The following is a 12,588-nucleotide window of genomic DNA, read 5'->3' as shown; positions in this document are numbered from 1 at the left end:
ATGTAGAATTTAAATGCAATGATATTTGGTATGGCTAATAGATGAATTGGGCAAACTGGAGGCTTCCAATTCGGATCGAAATCGAATTCAATTATTTAAGTTAAGGGAACAACCATTTACGTTCAAGGGTAGGGGGTTATGCTGTTTTATATGAGCTTGAAAAGATGTACACATTTTTTAAACTACAATCAAACCTACTTATTGATTTTCTTATTTAAAAGTCGGAAACAGGCTGTTATTTTTCAAGCTCAGAAATTAAAAGGTGTGTGTTTTCTAATAAGATCACGGACAGCAAATAAAGATACATGTAGTATATACTTGTAAATTTGTTTTGATAATTTTTTTTACAGAATTTTCACAAATTATTTTTAATGGTATGCATATAGGTAGATATTCATAATACAGCAATCCATTAATTGTATTGAATATCTTGCAAGCTTCGGGTTTACAAAGGGTGGATACATGGACTGAAAAAGAGAATTGAAGTATTGCTTTTGATAAGGGTTGATATTATAAAATATCATGATTACCGAATATACAGAAATTCATTTCCCCATATATCACTAACAGTCACTATCATTCAAAAAACAACTTCGAATGTGATGTGTGAGGGTCTGGGTGGGGTTTACAGAATAGAAAATAATGGAACAAAAGTGCAAGGACAAAAAATAAAGAAAAGAGAAAAAGGAAAAAAAAAGAATAGAGACTAGAGAATAACGGGGTGCTAAAATAAAAAGAATAGAGACTAGAGAATAATGGGGTGCTAAAATAAAAAGAATGGAGAATAATGGACAAAATAAATAAAGAATAGATGTAAAAGGATCATAAAAAAATTAAAAGTAAACGAGAGACCACCCCATCAAGACTCTCATTTGTTTTACAGAATCACATGTACAGTACGCAGTACAAAGATTGACATCTACGTTAATTTGGATTTATTTCATTTTAGGAATGAAGCCGATGTCGGAATGGGTATAAAGAAATCCGGATTAAATCGAGAAGATATATTCGTTGTCACTAAGTTGTGGGATAATGGATTCAGTCGGTGTAAGAAAATATTCAACCGAAGCTTAAAAATGTAAGATATGCATTACTTTACGAAGTACTTTGTTCCTATATTTTTTTAAGCCAACATTATTCAAGTGGGAGAAACACAAATCTATTATACATTGTACTTATATACCGATGATCATTCATATCGAATTTCAAAATTTGCAAGTATGAACAAAACGAGATGTGGGATGTATACGTCAATTGAACAGTAACCTTAGAAAACATGCCAAAAAGTCATATTGTGCCAACCTGTAGTCTTCAACAATACACATCTCACATGTTTCAATACGATACATTTCCGGCAAACATGTCTAGTTCTAACTCGTCCTGAGCAATGTTTTGCACACAAATAGCAGAAAAGATTACATAAAATGGCCATTTTGACCTTTATTCATAAGAATTAGCACCAGTCTATGACTATGACTGTAATATATTAATAGTTCCCGAAAAGTCGGGTTGTAGAAGGCTTTATCGCGCTTCAACGTTTCAAATTATATTATTGTCAGTTCAAGTTCTACTATAAGAATGCATCATGGTGGTAACATACTTAATCCAACTGGACATACCGTTAAAATTCCAAAAAGAAAAAAAATCAGTGAGCAAATGGTTTTGTAAAGACCCTTGCACATGGAACTTTCATTACGTGCATCTTGTTTAATGCGCCTACTATCACCACCAGGCCGTAGTTGACTGTGTATTCATACTTTCCACAAAGCAAAACAAACTTTTAAGTAACTTTTCGTACGTATCGATTCCTAGATTTTACAGAAACCTTTAATTATGTGGATTTTTTCCTAATGTTCATGTACAAACATTATTCGTAGATTACATGGATTAGTAACTTTGCATATATCAGTCTAATTTGTAAGAGCAATTCTTCTTTTACACTTGATAATAGTATACATACTACCACACTGAAATATACATATACTATTAAGCTTTTTAAATTTGCCACCAATCTCACTGTTGCCTTAAACTTTTGAAATGAGCTTCATGCAAGCATGTTGCAAAACGTTTATGAACTTCAACGATGATTTTATATTGAAATGTTTTCTAATGAAAATGTCTAAAAAGGTAGAACATTGTATAACAATAGACACTAGAAGCACGCGAATGTCTTGAAAAAAAATTAAAATGCATTTATATGCAAATTGCATACTTGTCATTGCAAACTAATTTTAACAGTTTTATATGTTGTGCTGTTACGCCGATGTTCCAGGCTAGGGAGAGTATTAAGCGCTCACACACATGTTTAACTCTGGTGGATACATTGTAGTTGTCTCATTGGCAATCGTACCACATCTCTTTATTTTTTGTAATAAGCCCTTAATTTTCCATTTGCACCTTTCCAAAGTTAGGAGCCTGTAATTCAGTGGTTGTCGGTTTTTGTTTTACGTTTATTGTTTTGTCAAAAAGCAGGTTGTGGTTTTTTTCGTTTGAAATTTTTGAAATTTTGTGATGTCGGAGCCTTTTATAGCTGTCAATACCATATGGAGTTTGCTTAATGTTGAGGACCGTTCAATTACCTATTAGTTCACAAGTCCGCTTCATATTTACTTTGTTGTATAGTTGTCTCATTGGCAACAAACCACATCTCCTTCTTTCATTTTTAACCGGATTGTCGAAAGAAAAATCGGTTATTGATTTGGAGGTGTACGGCGGGTGGGCTTGCGTTCGGGCGGACGGGCGGGCGGGCGGCTGCCAAAAGCTGTCCGTTCATTAACATGCAAACCCATTGACGAAATCTTTTCAAATTTAGATATGTTGTTTCATGTGACTAAATAAAGGTCAAGTTTAATTTTCACGATTTAAGCTGTTCTCGTTGTTGAGTTTTTAGACCTTTCAGTAGCAAAATTTATTTTTATTATATGAATTTGAGTTATTTCCCTTTGAACAGAAATTAATAATCAAGAACATAAAAATCTATTTTTTTATGAAAATAATCCTTTTATCCGCAAACTTTCTGATGAACAGAGGTTACAGGCAGAGGGTAACTTGAATGATAATGAATGCTTTAAAAAATTTGAAAAATATGAAAAATGGTAAATCTCCAGGGATGGATGGATTTACAACTGAATTTTATAAATTCTTTTAGATAGACCTCCATGAATTTATTATAAAATCTTTTAATTAAAGCTTTGAAACTGGAACTTTTTCTGTTTGTCAGAAACAAGGAGTTATAACATGCATTCCAAAAGAGGGTAAATTAAAATTTCAATTAAAAAAACTGGAGACCTATCACTTTATTAAATGTTGATACAAAAATTGCATCAGCTGCTTTAGCAAATAGAATAAAACCTTTTCTTGGGGATATAATCAGTGAAACACAGCAAGGTTTCATAAAGGGAAATTATATTGGAGAATGTACCAGGCTTATTTTTGACATTATGGAAAAGACAGAAGATGATCTTCTTCCAGGTCTTTTACCTTTATTAGACTTTGAGAAAGCTTTTGATACCCTTGAATGGTCATTTATAGATTTGGCTCTGTCTTTTTTAGGATTTGGTCCTATTTTTTGTAAATAGCTCAAGACCTTATATTCAGAATTTCAGAGCTGTATTATAAACAATGGACACTGCTCTCAATTTTTTAATATTGGTCGGGGTGTTAGACAAGTTGATACTTTATCTCCCTATCTCTTTATATTATCTTTAGAACTTATGAGCGCTGCACTTAAAAATAACCCGGAGATAAATGGTATGAAAATAAATGATTCAGAATATCTACTAAACAAGTATGCAGATGACTCATGTCTTTTATTAGACGAGAATGAGCAATCTTTAGAAAAATGTTTATATACTTTAGAAAACTTCTCTGAGTGTGCTGGACTAAGGGCTAATTTTGATAAAACTGAAGCCATATGGATTGGGTCAAAGATTCACTCAAGGGATAAACTAACAACTACAAGAAATTTGAACTGGAATTATTCAAGAAAATTTAAACTTTTAGGAATAAAATTTGATCTGTTCAATGAAAATAAAACGCTTGACTGTCCCTTTGGTATCTTTCGTCCCTCTCTTGTAAATTTTGTGGAAAATATAAAAAAAAAAAAAAATACAGAGCTTACTTAATTCCTGGGTATATAGAGATTTAACATATATGGGAAAAAGATCACTGTTATTAAATCATTAGCTCTAACTATTCTAATTCAGTCATTGACAGTTTTGCCAAACCCACCAGTTGATAAAATAAAATACATTCAAAATATTTTTTTTAGTTTCTTGTGGTCAGGAAAACCAGATAAGATTAAAAGAAAAGTTATGATAGGGTTATATGAAAAAGGGGGGTTGAAAATGCCAGATATAAGATATTTTTGTTATTCACTAAAGATGACATGGATAAATAAACTTTTCGACCCCTTGAATATATCCCCATGGAAAACATTGTTAATAGATCAATACAACAGATTCGGAGCAGACAAAATATGGTTGATGACCCCTGATGGTATCCAAAAGATTTCTACAAATTTTAATAATTTTTGGAAAGATATTTTTCTAAACTGGAATATCCTAAACACTGTCACTAATGACTTTGCTGAAGGGATCATGAAACAATCCATATGGCTAAACAAGAGTTTGACAATAAATAATAAAACTGTCTTTTACCAGAGGTGGGTTGAATCATGAGTTTTCTTTGTAGGTGATTTACTTGATGAAAATAGTGAATGTTTTACTTTAAAGGAATTCTGCAGAAAATATAATCTTAATATTAATTTCTTGGAATACCATTCTATACTCCATATGATACCAAAAGCCTGGAAAGATGTAATCACTACTTCAGTGAAAAGTATGCACATATCTAATGATAATTTTGAATTTATTAATTACAATAAAAAGTCATGTCAATTCTTTTATAAAAAATTATTGTCGATGTATACAGAACGTCCAACAAATCAAGAAGACAAAATGTGTAAAGAACTAAGCACTCATATAGAAAATTGGGGTTTCATTTATAGTTTACCCTTTTGTTGCACTAAAAACAACAAATTTAGTATGTTCCAGTTTAAGATTTTACATAGAACTCTCGCTACAAGTGCATTAATTATTGCAGAAATATGGGTTAAAAGAAACTAACTTGTGTAGTTCCTGTAATGAAGCTAAAGAAACTATAAGTTACTTTTTCTGGGAATGTACCCAAGTTAGAAATTTATGGTTAGGAATTGCAGCACTTTTTTCAGGTTAAAAATAATCTAACTTTAATATTTAATGCGGAAAATATTGTTCTTTGGTCAGAGTCTTTGGATGTTTCCCTAAACTTATTCACTATTCTGATTAAGTATTACATTTATACATGTCGCTTTAACACTTCAGTACCGACTCTTACAGGGGCGATAGCTATGATTAAAAATTCCTACCAAATAGAAAAAAATATCTACCTCCTTTTACAGATCACCAAAAGCAAGAGAGAAATTTGATAGTAAATGGGAATTGATTAACAACTTAGTTTACATGTGAAGAGAGATCTTTCTTTTTTGTGCTCACTTAAGGCTTTATAATAATTCATGTATTATCACAACTGGACAGTGATTTGTGTGCATCATAAAAGTGCTATCTATGATGTTTATTTATATTGTTATATATATATTGATATACTTGTTTTTGATTGATTGTATTTGAATTATCTCCCTTTGACTTAGGTTGTCTTTTACTGTTGTTTTTTATTTTATGATTCTGTCCAACATGTCCTGTCTGACCCTTATCTGTTAATGATCTCTGGTGGCCTCTCCTGGTACCTCACATGTTCAACATCATAGTATTTACAGTGATGCATGTGGCAAGAGGAGAAGGCTGATGCCATCATTAACCATATTCATGTACTCTAATCCAGAGTGATAAATGATGAGTATGATCTAGTAGATAATTATCATATAGATAATATAAAATTATCATTTTTAACTTTTTAACTTTAGACTGTTATTGAAAAATTTAATATTAATACATGTATTATAAATTATCTATATATTCATGTATCACAATGCTTGGTGTTTTTTCAGATAAAGTAAAAAGAAATTACAAAAAAAGAAATTAATAATAAAATTCTTTGTCATTTGGTCTCTTGTAAGATTTTTTTTAATTTTGGGGCATGTCTTCAAATTGGTCCACATTTAGGTCCCTAACGGTCAAAAATACAATTTTTTTTTTATTTAAAAAAAAATGAACTATTCTGAATCTAAGTGGTATTTAGATTTTTGATTATAATTTGAAAATAGATATAACATCATATTTAATTTTAGAGAACTTTTTTTAGTGGTTAAATCATATCTAATTTTAGAGAACTATTTTTCTGTTTATATCACTGGTTCATAGAAATAAGTTTGAGTTATTTCCCTTTGAACAGAAATGACTAAGTATATATGGATTTTAGTCTATTAATGATTGTCTCTGTTCAATTAATTTTAGTCATTAGTTGTCAAAAATTTCTTTATAACTATTTAACTAAGTCATGTGTGTTATGAAGGTAGATGTCACAGTTGTTATGTGGTATTTAATTTTTGTTGTGTGTGTTAATGTTTAATGTTTACTTGATCCTGTTTGGGGGTTCAGATTTGCAAATTTCATTTTCATTATTAATTAGATAATAATCTATTTTAAATATTCAATCACAATCCAAATTCAGAGCTGTTTTAAGCTTAAATGTTGTGTCGACCATACTTGCTCAACTGTTCAGACAGTCTCTTGGTCTAAGCTGAACTTGGTAGAACTTAGAAAAAGAGTTTAAATAATGTCCGTCTTTCTGGCCTTCGGTTTTTTCTCCTGTCCGTCAGTCCGGCAAATCAAATTTCCACATTTTTCGTCTTAGTACTTGAAGATATTTATTTGATATTTGGTGTATAGTTTAATTATGACCAGTTACAGATCATGTTTGAATTTTGTTTCGCTCTGATAATTTTGTGCACAGAAGTGGTTCTTGAAAATTCATGCAAGTAATCAGTTTTCCGCACTTTTTTTATAAAAAGGGGTACCTATTGTTCAGAAAGTACACAATTTACAAGAGCAATGGGTTAGTAATCACCTGGTGTATCAAAGCTTTTTAAGAGTTTACGTGAAACAGAATTGTAATCTCTGCGACTAAAAAGTTTAGAATATACTTGGGAAAACTGATTTTATCAATCATGTCCCTTAACCTGGGCCTATCTCATGCATATATTTTATTTTATAGGCTTGATTTACAGTACGTAGATCTGTATCTGATACATTCACCAAGTAGTGGTCAAGTAGTGGAAACATACAAAGCCATGCTGGAGTTAAAACAGAAAGGCCTTGTCAGGTAACGGATATCAAAAATTATTATAGCAACTCGAGACACAGAGTTCATTTTCAACAATATCGTTTATACATTTTTGAATTTAGTTTTTAAACACGGGTCAGTGATAAGGAAGTTGCTAAATTTGAATAGATGGAAAACGAGACAGCAATATGTGGAATTGTAAGTTCCACGTACATGATAGGAAAATCATATGGTCAACCCGCTTTTTTATATTTTTCTCAGGCAAGTTTTTCAAGTTAAATAGGCAGGTTCAGCAAAGAGGGTCGACCATGACTATGGGAGAAATGTCGACTGCTATGAGAGAACAAAGATACGTTGAACTAGTGAAGAAAGTTGTCTTACAAAAGGTCACTACAGGATCATTTAAATAATTAATACAAGGATTCTATATAGGAGAAATATACCTAAACGTGACATGGGTGTAGACGTGAAACTACTAATTTTTGTGGTTATTGATTTTCAAACGTATTTGCTAATTTTTGATAAATTATGCACAAGAGGGAAAATATTTCAACCTATATTATATTGCTATAAAAAATAGCAGATATTTCACACCATAAACTTTCAATACATGTACCCATACAGAACTTCAAATGCAAACTTTGTCAACGTACATAGGATCCCACTATTCATGAGACAATGTTATATTCAATTATTGCATTAATGACTTAGTTTCCAATTATAGAATTAATATTTGAAGCAAAGGCAGAACAAACTCTGTTCGCTCTCAATGCAAATCTGGAAAAAAAAATGAAAACGCAAATCTTAAGGTACATAAGAATTTTTGTTCATTCTCATATCTCATAAACTGCACAATGTACAGCTTGTTTTGTATAAGCAGGAACTAAAGTTTGTCCTACTTTTCTATTCTCCATTGAGTGAAAAAGTTATGAATTTGAAATCAATGTCGGCAATTTAAAAACTTCTTTTTTATTCAGTTTATCTTTTACATTTACAGATCAGTAGGTGTTTCTAACTTTGGGGTTCAACATTTGGAGGGTCTAGAATCTGCTGGGCTTCCAACACCATCAGTGAACCAGATTGAACTGCATCCATGGCAACAGAAACCGGAAATAGTAAAATACTGTCGGGAGAAAGGAATTACTGTGATGGGATATTCTCCTCTGGTTAAAGGAAAAAGATTTGATGATCCTACTCTTGTGAAAATTTCAAACAAGTATGGGTTGTTTTTATTTTGTAATTTAGTTCCAACATAAGTTGCATAAAATATCAATAGGTCAAAAGCAACCATCTAAAGTGGTTTACAGATGTTGTCAGCATGCCACTTAAAACTAGATGTCCAAAACTATTGAAAATGCAAATATCACAGCTATTATATATGAAACTTCTAAGAGGTTGATTGTCAATGACGACCAGTAAATTAATAAATATTTAAGAACTTGAAGAAGATTGGAATTTAAATTTGCTTTGCAAGCAGTTAGGGGGCAACAAAGTACACATCCATGCTTGATATGATTAGGATGTTCTTAGAGAAAATGAGATAAAACGTAATCGAATAGTGCTGTCATGCAACCTTTAGCTCAGCATATTTGTCAGTGAAAAAATGTTTACGGGATGTGAAAGGTATTTCAAGGAAAGACAGATAGCACTATGATGAACAAAAACCGTAAGAAAATAAGTATTTACCGATGTTCCAAATTTCAATATGAGACTCTATAGAGAATACTAGCCACAAAAAATGAAAATGAGGGAATCGCATCAACACACAATGGTGCACACTTATTTCAGCATTTCCTCATTTACTAGTTGTACACGTCATTTGCTCATGACAACTATAAAGCTTATAGCCGTATAGCGAGTCGTTGTGTTTCTTTTCTGTGTTGTGATTTAAATACTGTTGTTTGTCTTTTGTTCGTTTTTTGCCATGGCATTGTCGGTTTATTTTTGACTTATAAGTTTGAATGTCCCTTTGGTACAATGTATCTTTCGTTTCTCTCTTTCATGAAAAAAGAAAAAGGATAAAATGATTTCATCTGTGATAGGTACAAGAAATCACCAGCACAAATCCTTATTAGATGGAGTATACAACATGGGTTTATTACCATACCAAAATCTGGAAAACTGAACCGAATAGATGATAATATGGAAGTATTTGATTGGGCTATAGCGGATGACGATATGACTGTCTTGGTAAGTATATGTGTTTCAAAATATACTTAATTTACGAAAAAATTAATTTCTACGAAAAGGTTTAAAAATGGATTGTAAAATGGAAACTAATTTGACTGAAACATCTCTTTTGAAGTTTCAAACTCTATGATACACATGGGAACTTAAAACCGATATTATGGGTAGTATAGCCAAGGTATCGTGATAAAAAGAAAAAAAACTGCACAAAATCATGCAATTATTTTTTTCAGAATCTTGTCATGCTGTATTTTTCTTTTCAAGATACTTCAATGTGTATATCATTAAACATATATACCTACACATCAACAAGATTTCACAAACACTAATTTATTTAGCTCCACAAGGATAACTTAGAGAATAGAAATATTGTCACTCTTGCTTATCCTCCGACCCGCAGTGAAACCTTACTAAAGTGGGATTCCCATTTGGAAGTGCGGGATGTACAAGTATGCATCCACGTCCGGTCATAATGGGGACATTTAATCCGATTACATTGTGTAAAGAGAGCAACACGCTCTCTACACGTTTAGAATCCTTGCAACAACTCTTTGATGGGCCCGTAGGTGACCTGTTGCAAAGCAAAATGTGTGTCCTTCTCCATTATACCCTCATTTTCCAGTGGCAGTCCGAATCCCCCCCCCGGACCTTCATCACAGACGGCTTCTATTACCTATTGTATGTATTGTTAATTTGTTTTCGTCCTGAGCATGCATGAAATATTTGCCACTTGACGTTAAGCAACCAACAATCAATCAATCAATCTATATGGTAAAGAAAAGAAAATGTGCACATGTTTAATGTTTAATGTATAATGCTTAGCACACATGGTATTGTTGATAAAAATACAGCATTGTTCATCTTTTTGCAAAGTTACAGCTTTAACAACACTGGTCTTAGCAACAAAACATCGAAGACTACATTTTCAAACTCATGATTTTCTCATCAACCGCACATGTGTCAACTTTGTAAATTGATATTGATCGATTAACTCACCATTGATACCAGGATTAAAATTGTATACGCCAGACGCACGTTTCGTCTACAAAAGACTCGTCAGTCACGCTCGAATCAAAAAATATAAAGAGACCAAATAAAGTAGGAAATTGAAGAGCATTGTGGACCCAACACACAGTCTGTATTCCAATTGATACCTATCAGACCGATTTGTCATTGTATGCCTTTGAAGCAGATTTCATACATACAATTGAGAATGGAAATGGGGAATGTGTCAAAGAGACCCGACCAAAGAGCAGAAAATAGCCCAAGGCCACCAATGGGTCTTCAACACGACGAGAAAATTCGCACCCGGAGGCGGCCTTCAGCTGGCCCCGAAACAAAAATGTGTACTAGTTCAGCGAAAATTGACGTCACACTAAACTCCAAAACATTCAAATGACATAAAAATGAACAAAAAACATACATTACTTTGTAGCTCACCTGGCCCGAAGAGCCAAGTGAGCTTTTCTCATCACTTGGCGTCTGTCGTCCGTCATCGTCCGTCGTCGTCCGTCGTCAATAACTTTACAAAAATCTTCTCCTCTGAAACTACTGGGCGAAATTTAACCAAACTTAGCATCAGTTTAGAAATGCGTCCGATGACCCCGCCTGCCAACCAAGATGGCCAACATGGCTAAAAATAGAACCTAGGAGTAAAATGCAAGTTTTACCTTTTATTTTGAAAACCGTTAGAAATAGACAAAATCTGACGAGGCAAACATGTTCAGCAGATTGAGCTCTACCAATTGTCCTTATACGTCAGTACTGCCAGACAACTTCTTATAGGAGTTATTGCCCCTAAATGACAAATTTTACCATTTTTTTTCATTTTTGCCTTTTATCTTGAAAATTATATTAGATAGATAGAAACTTATATAAGCAAAAATGAACAGCAAGACAAGATCTACAATTAAGACAATTCGGAGGAAAACGTCCAAAACATTTTATTGGAGTTATTGCCCTTTAATGAAGATTTTTACCATGTTTTGTCTTATACGATAAACATTATGATAGATAAATAGACATTTTAAATCACAAAGATTATCAGCAAGGCAAGATCTACTAACAAGTCAAATTTTGCCGATATAGTTAGTAGACTGGTACTCTTTAAAGGAGTTATTGCCTTTAAATGAGGATTTGTATACCCTCTTTTGTGTTTTGAGCAAGATAGAGAGAAACTAAACAGACTGAAGGATCAGTAATATAAGATCAACAAAACAGAGATTTTTGTTATGAATTATATTCTCGTCTACAAAGTTGGAGAGTTTCCTTTTTTAAATATGCACATTGACCAAGGTGAGCGATACAGGCTCTTTAGAGCCTCCAGTTTATGAACAAAAACAAAAAGAATGCACGCGTTGTCGTGCTACTGTAAGCATGCTCCACGCGGAATTCAAAGTATCAGAGACAGAAAGTAAGTGCCTGATTAATCCGGAAGACGCACACACGAAATAGTTCACTAATACGATGTTTTTCAACCCATGTTTTCCCGGTATATTCGAGACACTTTCCCCGTCGTCTCACTCGGACTCGCTTCGTTTGGAGTCATCTGATTCTTTTACATTTGATATCTTGGTTTACATATTTAAAGTGGATTTACGAGTGTTTGTCATCATTTAACAATATGTACCGACAAAATTGTCAAAGAGAAAAAACTGTCCAATGAATACTAGTACTAAACTCTCCAACAACAGAACATAAACATGATGAACTGCATCTCGTATATAAATAACAACAATTTACCCTTTCAGAATCTAATGCCATCTGTGTCATTTTTCCAAAAGACTACACCAAAACGTTGTGATTGGTTAATACCTGTTTGGAACAATAAACATTCATTGACGAAATTTTAATTTCATTGCACCTTCAGATCCATAAACAACGAATAAAAAAAAGCCTCAGCATGCCATATTTACGAAATGTGAATTTATTTGTTTCCAATTTATTTTACAGAATAGTTTCCCAGACAATTCATGTACGTGGAATCCTTGTAAAATGCCTTGGACAGACTGATTAAGATGATATTATTGACTTGATATTGTTTAAAAACCTTTGTTAGTTAATAGTTAAACATGTATAACTCGTTATGTTGAGTTGATAATTAAAAAATTACTTTTTGAA

At 32.6% G+C, this 12,588-nt stretch overlaps 1 protein-coding gene across 1 annotated transcript in view; it reads left to right on the top strand.

Annotated features, from left to right (window-relative positions):
- Positions 1-12,588, top strand: part of LOC127718596 (uncharacterized oxidoreductase YtbE-like) — a 470,207-nt gene that overhangs the window by 3,174 nt on the left and 454,445 nt on the right. The window contains exons 3-4 of the mRNA XM_052224667.1: positions 950-1,078; positions 7,213-7,320. Of these exons, the coding sequence (XP_052080627.1) occupies positions 950-1,078; positions 7,213-7,320 (237 nt within the window). The remainder of the gene's footprint in view (positions 1-949; positions 1,079-7,212; positions 7,321-12,588) is intronic.

Source organism: Mytilus californianus, unplaced genomic scaffold (assembly GCF_021869535.1).
Source record: "Mytilus californianus isolate M0D057914Y unplaced genomic scaffold, xbMytCali1.0.p SCAF_10, whole genome shotgun sequence".
NCBI lineage: Eukaryota > Metazoa > Mollusca > Bivalvia > Mytilida > Mytilidae > Mytilus > Mytilus californianus.
The sequence above is the reverse complement of the archived record's forward strand: the minus strand, read 5'-3'. Positions and strand labels throughout refer to the sequence as shown.